Source organism: Balaenoptera musculus, chromosome 7 (assembly GCF_009873245.2).
Source record: "Balaenoptera musculus isolate JJ_BM4_2016_0621 chromosome 7, mBalMus1.pri.v3, whole genome shotgun sequence".
Taxonomy (NCBI): domain Eukaryota; kingdom Metazoa; phylum Chordata; class Mammalia; order Artiodactyla; family Balaenopteridae; genus Balaenoptera; species Balaenoptera musculus.
The window spans coordinates 92,146,029-92,165,072 of NC_045791.1; the positions used below are offsets into that span (position 1 = coordinate 92,146,029).

The 19,044-nt window shown below is 47.6% G+C and overlaps 1 protein-coding gene across 1 annotated transcript in view; it reads right to left on the reverse strand.

Moving 5' to 3' along the window:
* Positions 1 to 374: 374 nt before the first annotated feature.
* MARCHF4 (membrane associated ring-CH-type finger 4) overlaps positions 375 to 19,044 on the reverse strand; it is a 99,816-nt gene continuing 81,146 nt past the window's right edge. The window contains exons 3-4 of the mRNA XM_036858155.1: positions 17,630 to 17,822; positions 375 to 775 (exon numbers count right to left, since the gene is read on the reverse strand). Of these exons, the coding sequence (XP_036714050.1) occupies positions 408 to 775; positions 17,630 to 17,822 (561 nt within the window). The 3' untranslated portion in view covers positions 375 to 407. The remainder of the gene's footprint in view (positions 776 to 17,629; positions 17,823 to 19,044) is intronic.

Genomic DNA, 19,044 nt, shown 5'->3' on the forward strand with positions numbered 1-19,044 from the left:
GACACGCAGCTTCGCCCTCCCCAGCCGCCACTTCTCCCTGGTGTTTTGCACAGGGGGGCACCTCTGGGTGCCTTTGCTGTTGTGTTTTGTTAGGCTCAGTATGTATTGCACTTCGTTGCTGAGTTTGTATTGGTTTTCCTCGTGCTTGTTGGAGAATGGTATTGCCTGGCTGGAGATCACGAAACCCGCTCACAGCACCAGCCTCCCTCCAACTCCAGTCCTGCCCCCAGGCCCCTCGAGCGCCACCCCCCCCTCCGCGCCTGCCCTCTGGCCCCTGGGGTGCCTCCATGCCTCCCCACACCTGCTCCCCAGATGGCGTCCTGTCAGGGGCGGCCCCCCCCCGGCCCCTCCTCTCCTCGCTCCTGTGCGTGCGTGTGTGGTCACGGCTCCCTCCCAGGTCTCTCCTCTCACACCGTCGTGACCCTCATGACCAGCTCTCGGCTGCCACCCTGGGGGCTCCGCTGTTCATGAGGTCTTAAGTGACTCAAGATGTGCAGGATGGTGTAAGCACAGTGGTGATCGGACAGAGGGCCTGAGGGGTGGCCGGCCGCCCGGGCAGGGCCTTCCTCAGGGGCAGGGGTGCCCGCAGCCTCCTCTTCGGAGGGGGGCGCGTTGGCCTGGGTGGACGAGGAGGTCCGGGGGTTGGTCCTGCCTCCTGCCTTTTGATCCTCCAGGTCTTTCGTCTTGTCATAGTTCAGCACTTTCCACTGCTGGTTGACAGCCTGCCACCGTTTAAAGATGCGGTACACGGAGGGTCCCTCATGAATGATGAGGCCTGGGCAGCAGGGAGAAGAGAACAACAAAGGCGAGTAAGAGATAGCAGCTCGCTGCCGGGAGAAACCGGTCTCCCTCTGTTTATAAGTGAGTATAGGCATTGGGTAAGCCAGATTTATGTTGGTTTGATTTGCTCTTTTCAAACCTACCTTTCAGCTCTGCGCCACATGGCACCCATCCTTACATTTCTAGGCTCGACGAGTCTTTGGAAGTATGTGGAAGGCCACCACACCGAGGGCATGAAATAGTTGGGCACCTACATGCAGTGCTTTTGCCTGGCTCTGCTCTACCCCTCCTACTCCTTGGCCTGACAAAATCCAAATTCATTGTCCATTAAGGCATAATACAAATATCTTTTTCTCCCTCTGCCATGTATCTGTGGCACCTGGCACTTAGCAGATGTTGACTGAATCCTGTGTCTTCAAAGGTACCATAAAAGAAACCCTATGGTCATTCCATACCTGCTGAATGTCTGAAATTCCACTGATTACCTCTCGGCTATTTAACAACAAGCCCAGTGCTACTAATATACACACATTGCTGGCGGAGAGAACTTTGGCATGGCTCTATTGGCCAGGGGCAGTGTAGAGTCAGAAACGAGCTATGTCAGACAACCAGGAAACTAAATATTAATTGTGTGCCTACTATGTGCTAAGCACTAGGGATAGCGCAGTGAGCAGGACAGGCAGGGTCCTGCCCTCAGAGTGCTGGCATTCTAGTGGAGAGACACACAACAGACACGGAAACAAACCAATAAGACTATTTCAGGCACGGACATATGCTATGAGGAAGATAAAATAGGGGGGAATAGCCACTGCCTGCAGACACTGAGAGTCCTGTTTGATGGAGACAGTAGTAAGAGCTTGTGAGGGAGGTGATATCTGAGTTGAGACTTAATTTCTTTTTTTTTTTTTTTCTTTTTTTTTCCGGCCGGGCCATGCAGCTTGTGGGATCTTAGTTCCCCGACCAGGGATTGAACCTGGGCCACAGCCGTGAAAGCGCCGAGCCCTAACCACCGGACCACCAGGGAACTCCCTTGAGTTGAGACTTAAATGATGGGAAGGAGGGATCCACGCAAAGTCTGGAGAGAGAGCACGTTAGTGGTAAGAACTGCAGGCACAAAGGCCAGGAAGTGGGAATGCAAGGCACCCGGCTCAGAAAGGAGGTCAGTGTGGCCAGGGCGCAGGGAATGAGTGAATGAGTGGGGCAGTGCAGGGAGATGGGGGTCAGAGGCCAGTCTATGGTAAGGCCTTATAGGCCATGGCAAGGGACTTATATTCTATCTTGAGTATAAGGGGAAGCCATTGAAGGGCTGTAATAGGAGGACGATGTGGTCTGATATACCCTTCAGAAAGGCCATCCTGGCTCCTGTGAAACAATAGACTGAAGAGGGACAAGAGTAGATGCCGAAGACCGAGAAAGTGATGTAGTGATGCAACTCGGCAATGATGGCCGCTTAGACTAAGGTGTAGCGGCGGAGGAAGTGAGAGGCCACTGGAGTCAGGATGTATGTTGGGGGCAGAGCTGACAGACTTGTTGGCAGGTGAGGTGAATCAAGAGAAAACTCTGGACAACTCTGAAGCTTCTGGCCTCAGCAGTTAGATGAGTATTGGTGTCATTGACTGAGGTGTGGTGGGCATGAGGGTCAGGGGTGTGGATCTGTGTGGTGGTGGCAGCCACTGTATTAGTTTCCAATTGTTGCTGTAACAGATCGTCACATATTCAGTGGCTTGAAACTACACAGATGTATTCTCCTGCAGTTCTGAAGATCAGAAGTCTAAAAATCAATGTCACTGGGCTAAAGTGAAAGTGTCATCAGGGCTGTTTTTTTTCTGGTGGCTTTGAGGGGAGAATCTATTTCCTTGCCTTTTTTCAGCTTTTAGAAGTTGCCTGTGTTCCTTGCCACTTCCTTGCATCACTCTGCCCTGTTCTTCTGATGTCACATCTCCTACTCCTCTCCTGTCATTGAGTCTCCCTCTGCCTTTCTCTTATGAGAACACATTGATTACATTGGGTCCACCTGAATAATCCACGAAACTCTACCTGTTACAAGATTCTTAGATTAGTCACATCTGAAAAGTCCCCTTTGTCATATAAGGTAACATTAACAGGGATTAGGACCTGGGTGTCTTGGGGGACCATTATTCAGCCTACTACATTCATTAATAGTTCTATTTTGGTTATGGTAAATTTAAGACACCTGATAGGAATCTCAATAGAAGGGCTAGGTAGGCAGTTGGACATATGAGTCTGAAGCTTAGGAAGAGGTCTTGCCTGGTGATGGAGGTCATCAGTGTAGAGGTGGAATCTGAAGCCTTAGGAATGGCCCAGATCTCCTGGGAGAAGAGGTAGACGGACAAAAGAAGAGGGCCCATGACAGAGCCCTGAAGCTTCTGGTAATATGGAGGTTTGGTGGAGGCAGAGCCAGGAAAGGAGGTTCTGAAGGAGCAATAAATGGTGTAGAAGTAAGACAAACAAGTGTGGAGACCCAGAAGTCTAGAGAAGGACATGTTTCATGAAGGAGCGTGTGATAACCCCTTGAAATGCTGTTGAGAGGTCAGCTCAAGTGAAATGAGGATGAGGATGAAATTAGCTTGGTGGGCACAGAGGAGGTAGGAGGAAAGAGGCAATAGTGGGAAAATCAGGTAGTTCTCATCCAAGTGCATCTTTTTCTTCCATGAAGTCATCAGCTAAGGTGGGAAGGGGTAAGAGAGGAAGTGTTGAAGATTTGTGGGGAGAAGAGAAGGTGGAAAATAATTATCTTGCAGAGTGAGAGGATGAATTTACAAGGGAGAGGTGGTAGAATTATCTGACAGTGTTGAGCACCTATTTGAGATTTGTGGCCACAATTTAAAGTGGGTCTAGTTATTGGTTGGGTGGTTTTAATTAGCATAGACTGTCTTTCCAGGTAAGTATGGCAGGAGAGAGAGTGGGACATGAGAATTATGGATGTTTGCAAAGGGGGTGTTTATCACGTTGGCCCATGGAGTCTAGACCGGGAAGGAGGGAAGTAAGAACACAAAGGGATAAGGAATCATGAAAATGGAAAAGTGGAAAGTGATAGGGTCAATGCCAAGAGGTTTCTATGAATTTGGAGAATTGCCAGCGTTGGTGAACTACAAGGATAGGGGGTGATGATCAGAGAGTGGGGTGTTTAAATCCAGATTTTGAAGGGATGTGGTTCTTGGTGGTGATGAGCACTAGGGAGTGACCACTTGAATGGGGCTGAGGTGGGCTGGAGGGAAAGTTCTTCGGAATAATGAGGAAGGCAGGGAGTTGGATGGATTATCTGCATCAGTCATCCTCAGTTCCGTCAGACCAAATGCCCCCTTTTTATAACAAATTATAACAAATATATTTTAATATCCCCTTTTCTGTTCTGAAATGGAACTTACAAAATAATCCAAGCTACTATGGTTTCTTTTTTTAACTAATATAATGCCCTAACAGATTATGTAAAGAAAAACAAAGGGGAAGTCATTTTATAACACGATAATATAAATTTCAATATAAATGCTGGGGCACAACCACTTTAGAAAACAAACCAAAAACCTCATACATTTGCAAAAAGCCCCCTAGGTGATGGTAACACCTCTTCCAAGGACCACTGATCTACAGAGATGCTGAGGCAGGTGTGGTGGGAGGGAGTGTGTGAGCCAGGTGCACAGGGGATGTGAGCAGTGAGCAGGCAGTCAGCAGCCAGCAGCATCCAGAAGGGAAAAGGGCTGGTGATGTACATTCACTTCAAAGGGGCTGGGGCTTCTGGAAGATAAAGGAAGAGAGGCAGTTTGGAGATGGTAATGGGGAGCAAGGAGGACACGGCCCCAGCTCCAGGCCCCCAGGGTACAGTGTACTGGAGACAAAGCAGCCACTACTTAAGACAGCCATGCAAGAAACAATGTCCTCAGGAGACACCTTTATTTCAATTAAAGGATGAGGAAAGGAAGACTCGGAGGAGAGGTTGCCAGTGGTGGACCATGAGGTCCAGAGGGCATGTGGAAGGGCTGGGAAGAAAGGGCCAGTAAAGGGATGAGAAAAATAGGAAAGGGATGATTGTCCATATGGTGAAGATGGTTTGAGAGGCTGGACTCAACAGTGAGTGAGATGACTGGGGATGAGGTACAGTGGGATTCTCTTGCAGCCCTGTAAATCTAGGGGCAGCTGGTGTGTCCCCTGTGAGGAAGAGCTGATTCATAGGAGCAAACAGCAATGAGTCACTCCAGCCAACTCCACGTCAAGCAAAGAGACTGGATGGGAACATCTTAAAGCCTTTTCAACCTCCAACACGCTGTGATTCTAGGAGACAAGACAGCCACCCACTGCTACTCTTTCCTCCAGGACTCCAACAGCTCCTAAAATTGTACTTTGTACAACAGGTCTTCGAGGGTTCACTGAAGGAGAGACAGTCTCCCTGTAGCCCAGTTGTTCCTAATCCTTTGGATCATGTGTCCCTTTGAGGATCTGATGAAAGCTAAGGACCATATTCCTGGAAAAAAACCCAGACACATGAACTGTCTTTATGATTTTAGTGGGTTCATAAATCTCCTTTGGACCACCTGTGGACCCCTTGATCTCCTGCCTGGTTCTGGACAAGGAGACTTCCTCTCTGCCCACTTTCTCACCCTCTCCCAATGTGCCAACTCTCATCGCTTCCTTCAACCTTTTGAATACATGCCTGTGCACCCTTGGTACTTCAGTGCTCACTTGTTCATTTATTTCACAAGCCTTGTTCGAACACTGCTATGCTCTTTCCCCTAGATTGTATGCTCCTCGAGGCCAGGGGTCAGATATGGTTGAGGCTTGGGCAGCTAATATGGTATTGGGAGCTTAATGAAGCCCTGGTGATGATGGAGGACATAGGGGCCTTTTGGGGGGGGGGATCAGGAGTTTTTGAAGCCCCAAACTCACTCTTTCCAATAAGAGTCACTACACTTGATTCTTAATTAGCTTCTTAATCAGACAATTTTACGCTGATTGAAGAGGGTGGCTTAAATTTTCGGTCTGAATGCTACCTCCTCATTATCTGTCTAGTGTTCAGGAAATAATTAAACCATTTTAATGGATAGATGGCTGAAGGGAAGGGAGGTGCACCTGTTTTTGTAGATAATGCTTGTTTGCCAAAGTTGGAAAAGCACAAACTACCTCATCCGCATCCACTCCCGAGCCCTCTCTCTGCTTCTTGCTCTGCAGATTACTTATCGATTCCTTGAGCAGCAGAATTTTTTTTAATGAGGGATGATGGGCGGGGCTCATTTGATAGGGACAGGTCAAGTGGGCAAAGTTGAAGAGATGGGAGAGAAAGAAGATGAATGGGAAAATGGATAGAGAGAAAGAGACACTAAAGTTAGAATAGGAGGAAAGAAGGCTATTGGTGAATGGAGGCAGAGAAGTAGTAGAAAAACAAAATAGAAAATTAGAGTGCATGGCAATAGCAGAAATTCAACACATTTTGATTGAGTCCCTTTCTGGGGTTTTCTATTTAATTTATCTAGTAACCACCTAACAAGGTGCCCAACCCTGGGCTGTATTCACTGGTACAGTTCTAGAAGAACTGCTGCCTTCCTCTTTCTCACGTCTCTCCATCTTTCAGGGGCCCTCTTCCTGTAGGCTCCATAGGATGTCGGAACGCTTCATTTGTCATCGTATCTCTCCCCGAGCCTCCAGCTGAAATGGCCCTTCGCTCGGCCCATGAGGATGGGAGGGAAGGTGGTCTTTGTGAGTAGGTTGTCCTGCCTGCACAGCTGCCGTGCCCCTAACTCACCACAGTGCTGTCAGGGAGTTCTCCCTGACGTGGCATCCCAATCCTCCGCTGCTGAATTTTGGCCTTTGGTTCTTGCTGTGTCCATAGCGGTGAGATACAATTTAATTCTGTTTAGTTAGCATTTCCTGAACCTATTGTGTGTTTCTATGAGCACATGTGATGGAACAAAAAACAGATTCCCATGATGTATGCAGTTAATAGGCCAGGGCTGACTGAGAAGTATGCAGAGAAGAGCTCTGGTCCCCTCAGTGACACCAAATCCTGCTTCCCACCCTCACCTCTTCCCCGACTAGTATCCTAGTTTAAGTGGCATAAAGGTTGTAGACAACTAACTCTACAACAGTGCTTCTCAAACCGGAGAGTTTATGAAAACACAGATTCCTGGGCACCACCCCCAGACAATCTGACTCAGTAGGTCTGGGATGAGGACTAAGAATTTGCATTTCTAAGAAACTCTCAGGTGATGCTGATGTATGGACCACACTTGAGCAGCACTGCCTAGAACATGGTCCTTATCTGGACCTACTGCCTCATGGAAGGCTCCGAATTTTGATCAAAGAGCTATAGGTAATTTAAAAAAATACTCTATTTCCAGATGTGACAGACATGAAAAGCTCAGGCAGCTGAAGAAACGGATACTTCCTCTCCTAGACCCAAAGACTTTTGGGTCCCACAATTTAGGGTCAACTCACTGATGAACATGTATTGAACATTCAGAGTACCTGCCACTTACTAGCCTTGTGGCTTGAGGTAAGTTAATTCCTCTCTCTGAGCCTCAGTTTCCTCATCAGAAAGTGGGGGCTGCTATCCCCTTGCTTATAGGGTAGTTATGAGATTAAATGAGGTAATGAATCCTGCATGCTGATGCTTACACTGTGCTGGGCACACATTTACACTCAATGCCACATGATATTGATTGTTTGGGGGAAATTACAGGACAGAAAAAGCCCACTCATATCTCCTCCTCCTCCTCCTTTATTGCCAACCCCGTTCCCAGCGAGAAGCACCTGTCCTTCTGTCTCCTAAGTGTCCTTCCCAATCCTCAGTCATTGCTTATAGATGAATAACATGCTAGACCTGAAAGGAGCTCTGGAAACCAGCTGATTCTACACATGTCCCAAATATCCTTGCATTGGTGTAATTGAGAGGTCCATACCTGGAAGTGTGTTTCTGAAGCTCTGCCCTAAGATACTGTAGATTTTTTTTCCTGTGGGTTTTTTATGAGGCTTAGAGCTCTCACTATCTGGACAGATACTAACAGAACTGCATTTCTCAGCCATGCTGGGTGGTGATGGTGAAGGTCATGGTGATGGTGATGATGGTGTTGGTGATGAGAGTCAATATTTATTGAATGCTTACTATGTCCTATCACTAAAAGGGCTTTGCAAATATGGTCAACTTATCACACAAACCCAATAAAGGAGGTGATATTACCTCCACCTTACAGAACAGGAAACTGAGCTCAGAGAGCCCTCTGCACTCAGGTGGAGCTAGGTGCCTGGCACTGAATGTGAGCATGAGTAAAGCCAAGATTTAAGAAATGGGTACTGAGGGGAAAAGTGTATGTGTGCGTGTGTGTGGTGTGCGCTCGCACGCACGCGTGCACCTTATCCATGCTCTCTTGTATTTTCTATTAGATGGAGATAAAAGATTCAAAAGCCTAAGGAACTGTGGAGCCACAAGATGCAAGGGTCTTCGGTCCCTGAATCACTGTGTGGAGGAGAACCTCCCACTGACAGGAACTTCTGCTGGGTTAAAACACTGAATTTGGGGGCTTACTTTTTTTCTATCTACCGGAGTTACCCTAACTAAAATACCTTCAGTGCTAGATTAGGGGCCACAGAGAAAAGCAGTTGTGGCTCAATGACACATTTCACGTGGTCTCCAAAATATAATAGCTGGCTTGAGCATCCACTTTATTTACCAGATTGTGGCTATTTCTAGCCACAAACCCACCATCGATGGACAGACTTGCCACTTCTGAATCTGTCCCAAAATGCGCTGCAGGCACTGAAGGCAGTTCCTAAGAGCTGTTCCTAAAATATTTGAGCCCTGTCAGCATAACTGGAATAACTGAACTGCCTCCCAAGGGGTCTCCTTGGAGGGGGACAGCGCTTGCTTGGCGTGTCTACTTCTAAATCGGTCATCTTCATCCTCCAAGCATCCAGCAGCTCAGGCGTGGAGAAGGGCGACCATGCACAGGAAGCGGGGGTAGGGGGATGGAGGGGAGGTGCTTAAGGAAGGGGGTGGGGGGATATGAGTTAACAGTTAATCCAGAAAGTTGGATAAGCCACATGCAGGTAACAGAACATGGACTGAGCATCGTCTGGCCCATTTTTGTGGCTGATGCTTACGGGTCGTTTGGCCTGGCCCAGCAGTATTGGCAATCCCCGCAGTCACAATTGCCAGCCTCCGAGAGTCATGACCTCTCACAACGGAAGTAATTCAAAAATCCTGGAATGTCAGACCTGAAAGGACCTTGTAGGTTATCAGGTTCAACCCTCTCAGTTTATAGGTAAGTCAGCTGAGTTGTAGAGAGAGGCAGTAACTTGCCCCAGGTCACAGAGGTAGCTGGTAGCTTATCTGCTCGTCAGGTCTAGGTCTCCTGCTTCCTAGTCTCTTCTGCTGCAGCAGGCTGCCTCCTCCATATTTCAGCTTCCTAATCAGGGAATGAAGAGGGTTGACAGGCGAGGTCATTTCTACCCAGAAGGGGGGAGGGAGGGAAGGAATCCTTGCGGCATATATGTGTTTTCTGTTCACGTGAATTAAAATTAAGTTTGAAAAACAATGTTTTCACAGTCCTGCTGCCCCCACCCCCTGCCCACTTGCTGTAAACTGGGATTTGAATCCCTTTATCTCAGAGGGCAGGTACCAGGTACCTCTAAATCATAGCAAAGTTACTCAGTATACTGCACACAGAGGAAGTTTTAACGAAACCTTTTCTATAGTTTCATCAATTACCCTAGCCCACTGTTTTAAAGATTTGGAGCAATTTCAGAATCTTGCTCACTCTCCTTACCCTGACCCCATTTCACTCACAAGTGAAAAACAAACATGATGAGGATGAGGTCCTCATTTTTGCAGAGTTGACTTCTTGGTGGCCAATCTCTTGGGTCTGTGGAGTGAAAAAAAAATGTTTTTGGTGCCAGAGACCTTAATTAATTTGCTCTTGTTAAATCCTAATAACTTGACCCACTGGAGCAGAGAATGTCCCATTTGTTTCCTGGGTAGCTCTTTCAACTTCTCTGCCGGGGAAGACAGTGTCATTAGAGATGACGGAGGAGAAGGCAGGTGGAAAGAGGATGTTCGATGTAATCAGATCTGCTCATTGAGGGGACACGGGTGAGGGAGCCACAACCTTCCGGAAGAGGCACTGCTCCAAATAATAGCAGATTCTCAATTATGGGAGGACTCTGGGTCAGGCTCTCCAGGCTGTGGCTGGATTCAGGTTTTAACTGTTTGGGCATACCTTTATTGAGTGTCTACCTCGAGGGAAATCTACCCTGACCAAGTACCTCCTACCCTGGTCACTGATACGTATAAGTGTCTGCTCCTTTACATGTGCCATCTTATTCAATCCTCCCAACAAACCTCTGAAGACAGTATTATTCGCCCATTTCACAGATGGGAAAACAAAAGCAGAGAGAGGTTATGCAAATCACTTAAGGTCAAAAGGTTAGTAAGAAACTGAGCAATATGCAGTCCCAGACCATTATGTGGCACCACTCCTGCCACTTCGGAGACCCAGCACTCTGGGTTTTGTGGCTCAGTCCCTCCTGCTGTTTTCTCATCTTCTGTCTCCTTCCATCCCTTAAGTGTTTAATGCTCCCCAGGTCTCTGTCCTTAGTCATCTACTCTCTGAACATTCCTCCTAAGTTATCTATTCAAAATCCACAGCTTCAAACACCTCGAATTGTTGCCTTCCAAATCTGTCTCAACTGCCTACTTTCCTTACCTGTTCCCCTTCCCATCAGTTACCAGCCATAGTCAGAAATGGTTCAATGCCCTCTACCTCTTCCTCTGTGTCACAGGAGAGGACCACCTGTGCACTAAAAGAAAGCCTTTCCCTCTTTCTACCCCAGCAAAGAGACACCTTCCTGACCCTGCATTCTCCTCTTTGCAGATAATGTCTTCCATGTGTCTTGCATCTCTTCTACTGCAAACTCTTGACTTAGCAACTGCCTCTTGCCTCTCTGCCTGGATTTTAGGTTTAGGATGGTCTTTTTTTTTTTTTTTTGCTGCCTTTGCTGAAGAGATATACTCTGGTTCCCATTTGTTTCATCCATTGCCCACCCCATTCTCATGCTCAGCAATGGCGCATGGTCCCCACTCAAGCCAGAGCCCCGGGGCTCCCACTTGCCTGAAGGAGTTCAGGCGGTCCTATCAAGTCCACAACCTATGTGCTTCTCAAGGTCATCCCATACACTTCTTCCCCATTGCCACTGTTTTGCATCTCTTTCCTTCTTGCTCAGACTATTACAAGCATGTTTCCAGCTGGCCTCTCCCAATGTCTAGTCTGTCCAGCTCTGATCCATCCTCCCAACAGCTACCAGAGCTGTCTCTTTAAAACACACATCTGATCATAATTCTTCTCTGTATAAAATCTTATCAATCCCTCCCCATCACCAGCAGGGTAGTCTGAGCTGCTTAGCACATGATTCGTGATCTGTGAGGTTTGGTTCTTGCCAACCTCCCCATCCCCATGACCCACCTCTCCACCCTGGCTCTTTGCACCGAGCCATATAAATCTGCCCAAAGTTTCCTAAGCACACCTTGTTCTCGCATGTCTCTGTGTCTCTACACATGTTCTGCCTGGAAAGTTCTTCTCCACTCTTCTGGATAAATTTTGACATATCTTTTAAAACTAGCTCAAGAATAGGGTTCCTTCCTTTAGAAACCCTTCTTGGACACCTCCAAGAGAGAGTTAATTGCTCTCTGCTCTATTCTACCTTCTTCTATATCTTGTAAAACTCCTGCTATGTTGTGATTTATTTGTAGACTGTGAGCTCCTTGAGGGCAGGGACTGTGTCTCATTCACCTCTGTGTTAATATTCCCTAGTTTCAGGAACAAAACAAGACATCCAACAAATGCTACTGAATGAATGGATCTGACCATCCCAAGCCCATTCTGATTCAGTCATTTCCTGTGCTCACTCATCTCTGTGTCCCAGCTCTTATTATTGCCATCAATAATTACCTTGTCATTGAGTCATTTGTTGAGACGTGGATGGATCTAGAGACTGTCATACAGAGTGAAGTAAGTCAGAAAGAGAAAAACAAATATCGTATATTAACTCATGTATGTGGAACCTAGAAAAATGGTACAGATGAACCGGTTTGCAGGGCAGAAGTTGAGACACAGTTGTAGAGAACAAACGTATGGACACCAAGGGGGGAAAACCGCGGTGGGGTGGGGATGGTGGTGTGCTGAATTGGGCGATTGGGATTGACATGTATACACTGATGTGTATAAAATTGATGACTGATTAAAAAAAAAAAAGATCTAGTACAAGGGCTTCCTGCAGTAGATGCTGAATAAAAAATTTCCTCCCTGGGGGAAAAAAAAAAATTACCTTGTCTGCCTCCCCAGTGAAGTGTAAGATCCTTGAGAGCAGGTACCCTTTCAATAAATATTTCTGAGTGAAGGAATGGATTCCCTAATTTCATGCTAACCAGTAAATTTAGCTACCCACATCCCAAGTACCTTTCACCAGAGTGTCACAGGGAGACAAACCACCCAAATTTCATCTCAACTTCTCAAGCCTCCCTCTCAGTTGGTGTCAGAACAGCACTGATTAAAAGGGAGGTACAACAATGGCTAACCTCCAAAACCCTGAGTACGGGACAGGAGCAGCTGGGGCTCACTGAATTTCTTCTTGTTACCAGCCATTACTCTATGGGTCAAGGTATTACTGGACCAATTTCCCCTCAACCTGCCTCCTCATCCAAGCCCTGCATTTGCAATTTCACATAGCAATCAGAGATGAAATAGGCAGTAAAAAGTGCCCAGGAATTGGAGCCAGAGGTTCGTGGTCCAGTCCTCAGCTCTGCCATCTGCTTAGTTATGTGACCTGGAGCCCAACTGCTTTAAACCTATTCTCACCTGTTAAATATGGATAACACTTACCCTGCTTATCTTTTAGGGTTGTTGGCCCCTTTCTCAGTTCCTCTCTGTTGCAGGCGTTTGGTGGTTTGTTCTGTCTACAGCAACTTACATCTGGCTTTCACAGTGGCATAGATTGGTCTAGGGAGTTAGGACTGTAAGCCAAGAGATGCTTAATCTGTAGAGGCAGCCCGTATCCCAGAATATACAACCCTCTGATATGACCAAGTCCGGAGACATTGTCCACAACCCTGGACCCATGCTGCATCAAACAGAGAATCCAGACCTTCCTGGCAACCATTTCAGGCAAAATCCTTTGGTGAGAACCAAAGACCATTGTCTGAAAGTCATTGCTTTCACTGATTGACCTGGAGGCCAGCCAGGTAGTCACAGCCATGGATGGGGCTGATGTGGCTTCACAAGCAGCCAGCTGACCATGTCCCAGACTCTGCATCCTCTTAGCTTCATGGCAGAGAATAGCTGCTGAGCTGGTGTTGGTGCTGAGTGGAGTTTCTCCTCATGTGCCTCTCCCACTCTCACCAACTTCCCTTAGCACATCACTCTGATAGAAAAGGTAAATACATTTTTAAGGATTAATTAAACTTCTATATTATGTTTACTCAGATTTATACTATCTGAGGCCATTTAACAGTCTAGGGAATAGACCAAGGTGTCTGAAGAATAGAGAAAGTTCAAAGAATTATTTTAACAAACAGCCTTATTCCTTTCTTACTCCAACTCCACCTCTTGAGTTAACCCGGGGCTAGACTCATTTTCCTTTCTCCCGAGGATAAAATTTCTATCCAGGTACTAAATTGCTCCATCTATCCAAGCAGCTTGGGTCTAAGGATATGGATTCTTTCAGTCAACACTTTTATTTACCCAACATCTCTTGAAAGCACCCACCTCCCTCATTTCCACTTCCACCCACTCTCTGGTGAGGATCCCACTCTTCCTCTGCCCACCTTTTCACATCACCTTCTTCCACTCTCCCAGGACTTCTGGAAGGAAAGTTTCTTCTTTTCCAATGCAAGTGAGCTACATGATTGAGTTTTAAAACTGGTGACTGCCTCCAAAGTCTGTAGGTGACCCGCTGTGGCTCTCTGTGGCTTCCATCTTTGTGCAGTAACAGGACCACATCGTGCCTCCTCCTGGCTGGCCCAGCCTGGTCTCTGGCCCTGTTCTAGCTTCTCTGCCTCCCATCGGTTCAGTGAATCAGGCCAGAAGTCCAGATTCATGAATGGAGGCAGGAGGTGTAGGAGAGAATTTATGGCACACTCTCCTTCTAGAGGAACAGACTGGACCCTGGGTTGGTATTCTGGTTTGTTTCCCCTGAAAATCTGACGAAGGTGGAGTGTCAGCTGGGTTATAACCTTGCCTAAGTTGGAGGTGACCCCTGACGGGTGGGTGCTTTACCATGAATACAGCTGGGAGGCTGTAGCATTGGGCTTTCTGAGTCCAGTGATTCTGGTGAATAAGTGTGACTTTTGCGGGGACCCTGGAAACTAGGCCAAGATGGGACCCACTGTTGTGGATCTCATCTTGTTGTTTCTGAACTATCATCTGGGGGCTGAGAGACTAGCCCTAGACTAAGATAGGGAGTGTGGGGAGGACTTGCTTGCAGAGGTAAGCTGGACCTGCCTTATGGAGGCTGTGGGTCCTGGCCTGCATTCCTCTAAGTGGATCTGGTGCCAAACATGCTCTCTTGTAGTTCCGTGAGTCTGAACGTCTAGTTGAGCCTAAAAATAAAGAGGCTCCACCTGATTTTCCCTTCCAGAGAGCCCTGAAAAGCTGATATTTTTACACCCACTTTTGCAGTGCTATGTGTTCCCCCCCACATGCCAACTGACCAGAACATGGCAGAGGAGAAGAAGTGTCTCGTACTTGAACTTCACCCTTACAACCACCATCATTACTCTTGATCATCGTCATCATCATCAAAATCATCATCATCGCAACCAGCACAAGAATGTGTGCATTCCGGCTCCTGCCTGCCACCTCCCGCTCTCTTAACTACATCACATATCACTCCCTTTTTAACTTTGTCTCCCAGCATTTTCTCCTAGGGACAGCATCTCCTAAAAAAAAACAAAAACAAAAAACTCTGAACTGAGAGCCCCACCGTGCTGCCTGAATTAGCCTAAGACAAATTCTTCAGTCTCAGAGTTTCACCGTCTGAAAAATGGGAGGAATAATCATTGCCCCTGGGGACACGCTTCTGAAACAGAATTAGCTCCAGTTAGGATCAATAAAATAATAGGGCAGTCTGAACTTTTTAAAGGTGAGATAGTCTAAATATAAATATATCTGACCACTTTTGGATGGCACCAAAAGCGATTAGGGTCCCTATGCACTCCCCTTCCATCCGACGGCTGTCTCCACGCGGTCACTGGCTGCCAGAGCAGAATGGAGAGTTCCTGGTGTGGCTGTACACCTGGGAAACGATGTTTTCCTGAAAGCTTGGAAGGAAGGACAACAACGTGAAAACCCTCAGTATATGGCTCACTCGGCTTCTCCCATAAATGGAGTGACTGAGTGCCACATGTATACAAGAAGAGAGAGGAAAGTGGGCCGGGGGGAGGCAGGTAGATAGAGGAGCCAGGAAGAGACAGAGGAGATGGTGCTGAGGAGCCCTCCCCAGGGGAGACACCGTGAGCACCAGGCAGGCCAGAGGAGTGGTGCTGGGTGGCTCAGAGCCCCAGGGAGCAGGCCTGCGGTGAAAGCCCCGCCTGTAAGTGGGCCCAGGTGCGCTCAAAGTCATAGGTGGCATCTGTCGGTACTCCATAAGTGACTCTGCGGGATTCCTGGTATCTGATGCGAGGATAATGGAAAGAGCGTTAGACCGCCAGTTGGGAGACCTTGCTTCTAATCCCAGCTGAGCAATCTTGAGAAGATTACTTCCCTTCCCTGGCCCCTGTTCTCTCAACTTCAAAACAAGGGAGTTGCACTGGTCAATCACATGACCAATTCTCTTCTATGTCCAGTTCTCTCCGTTTTCAAATCTATGGAGCCCTGACTGGGAGATGGTATTTATGTTCCTCTCTCTCACCCACGCTCCCTCCAGGGCAGGAGCTTATGGGTGACTTTGTTGGCCCATGCGCTGTGGGCAGAAGGGACAGGGTGCCAGTACTGAGCAGAAGCTCTGAGAAGCACTGCGGGTTTCCACCCATACTCCTGTGCTCCTGCGCTTGGCTAGAAGAATACACCCCAGTATTCCCTGCTCCTTTAGCCTGGGCCCCAACATGAGGAGAAGGCCTGAACCCAGTACACAGTCAGAAGCTAAGTCCAGCCAAGCCCAGCAGAACCAAACCATCTTGCAGACCCATGAATGGGACATAAATGCTTGTTGTGAGGCAGTGCGACTTTAGAGTTGTTTGTTACTGCAGCCAAAGCTGATTCATACACCATGTGACAGGAAAGCATGTCTCACAGATGCGCACACCAGGGACTGATCAAAAGCCTGCCTGAAGGAGAATGAAGGGCAGCTGGAAGGGCCCCTACGGGAAGGCTTCCACTGCTTCCCCCTCCATGCCAGAGCCACACACCTCCATATGGAGACACACCTGGTTTTTGGCATCAACAGCCTGTGCCTCAGCAGGAGTAGGAAAGGAGTCTGGTAGGAGAGGGAACTAAATTAGAATGCCTCAAAGTCAAATTTCTCCCCATCCACAGTCCTCTCTCTTCCACAGGCCTCCAAGCCTGGGCGGTCTGTTTCTTTCACTGCCTACATGCCGTAATTAAAAGGCTCTTGAACTTGGGGGTGGAGGTTCTGGTTTAGCCAGCAGGGAGAGGCAGCAAGATGCTTAGACAAGTTTACAAGTTCCAGCATCACTGGTCTCTGGCTGCTGTAATCAGTATGCAATTCTCCAGGCCTCTCTGATTCCCAGTATTAAAGGACCCCAAAGAAAATGAACACCCTCTCAGCCCAATTCTAGCTAATAGATGTTTTCTTGCCAAACAGAGTAGTGTAGCATATTTGACATAATACACAAACTGATGTGCGGCGAGGACAACTGTGGAACTCTGGTACTCTCAGTGCTGCAGCCTAGGGGGTAACCTGAGAGGTCCAGGTTGGGGTGTATGACCAGGGCTTAAGCATGCTTCATTCACTCAGAGAAAACGGGGATCATTCCCCACCTCCTCAGTCACTTGGATGAAGACTTCAGAGCTGACAGCCACAGTCATCTGTTGGGAAGAACAAAGAGCCCTCCACCAACCAACCTAACATAATGGAAGAGGAGGGAACGTACATTTGGGAATGGTGTAAGGGAACAAGCAGGAACTGCAGTGGTGGGTTTCCAATCTTTTGCTAAAACACTGAAGGTTTGAAAACAAAACCTTACCTGGAACAGACACATATATAAACAGATGAAAGTGCAGAAGCTCAGGGTGAAGCAGGGGTGAAGTTTCAGAGCCTGTCTGTATAGCATTTCATTCTCCACTCCGAAAAGTGGCTCCTGAAGTTGTGTGTGGAACCCCAGAACTATATACACTTTGTAAACCACTAGGCTAGAGAAAGCTTGGGCATTAATAGGCTTAAAGAAACCTGGGAAAAAAAGGGAGCAGGTATCATCATGGCTGTTTCTGGGCATCTTGCTGTGAAGAGAACGGAATTAAATGTATAGGCATCCTTTGTCATGACTTGGCAACGGTGGTGCACACAACAGATAAGAGGCCTTCCACAACTTGCTTGAGGCAGGTAGACTGACCAACCTACCTTTCTCAGATACTCTTAGGACAAGGCTCCTTATTCTTATCTTCACGTGGGAAGGGCAGATTTGCTTGGGAAAGACCTAGATCTTCCTCCTTTGCTCTGCCTCCTCCTACTCCCTACTCACCCCTCAAATCTAAGCCACTGGCCCCTCCTGAGCTCACAGGTCTCCAGCCTGGTGCCATCTCTGCTTTGACCTTCAAGAGGGGACCCTGAGGGATATGTCTAATGCATCACTATGCAGCTCCCCACTTCCGGTAGAGAGCAGCCCCAGACCCACCTATGCACACCACATCCATGAATCCATACATCCCGTAGCAGATCTGGAAGAGGAGGTCTTGGCGCTGCCATTTTGCTGAGGGGCTGAAGGTCGACCAGATGAGCCAAGAGATACTGGCGATGAGGAAGAGGGAACCCAGGATGGCGGCCGCAATCTGAACCTTCTCAATGACTGTCAGAGAGATGGCCTGCCACTGCAGAGAAGAGAACGGCGGGTTAGCGGTTGCTTGGATGCCCTTTACCCCGTGTCCATCCCATTCCCATCCCTCCTCCTTCTGCTGCCCCAGCCTCTCGCCTCTGGATTTAAACCTGGGCTTTCCAACTTGTCATGCGATGGCTATTTTTGCAAGTTTCTGAGGCTGACACTGTGCTTTTGATGTGGAGGAAACCTGTATCACACTAAATGATCAGAAGTCATTACAGGGAGGGGGTTCTGGGCGGGCATGGCTGGGAAGGAAGGCCTTTGTGGTTGATGAGGATACAGACAGAAAAAGTGGAAATGCAGAGTGTAGGTGGTGTTCCGGGTCCCCAGAATATTCTTTTCTGAGCAACACATTATTTTCTCACTAACAGGTGCTGAGAGGGCACAGGCCTTTTTTTTTTTTTTCTTTTTTTCACTTGTTTTCTACAACAACACTTGGCATGTCATTTAATATACATGCTAGAGATTACCAATTCAACAGACAAAGAGAGGACACAGGATGTGGGGGAGAGGTAAGAAAAACAGTATAATTTACTGACCGTATATGGACACTGAGATTTCAGGGTTTTTTTAAACAGAAAAAAGCACTATGCTAATAGCAGTATTGATGGATGGGTTGAAGGCTAGGGTGTGGGTGGGTTTCCACTCCAAAATTCTATGAGTCTATGGTTGGTCCAGGTAGCATAGGCCTAGATGAGCCATGAGTTGGATTTTAGTTTGGAGTTTATTCATGCTCTTGCTCAGCAAATATGTACTGGGTATTCTCTGTGTGCCAGGCATCCTGCTAGGTGCTGAAGACAAAGCAGTAAGCAAAAACATACAAGACTTCTGCCTTCACGGGGCTTTTCATCTAGGGAACACAGACAACCAAATAATTCTTTACTACAGCAATCCATCTGGAGTAAGAAAGGGAGGTACATGGCATGTGAGAGCCTACGATAGGGGATTTCACTTCCCAGAGGAAGCAATGAGTTGACTGGGAATTTACTGGGCAAAGAGAGGAGGGAAGCATGCTCCAGCAGAGGGAAGAGCATGTGCAAAGGCCCTGTGACAGAAGAAAGCATGGTGAACATGAAAACCTGGAAGAAAACCAGAGAGGGCGGAGCAGAGAGCAGGGAGTATGGGGTGAGACGACTGGGAAAATAAGAAGGGAAGACCACGTGGGAGCTTGAAGAACATGCACAGATTTTTGACTTTATCATAAGAGTAAACAT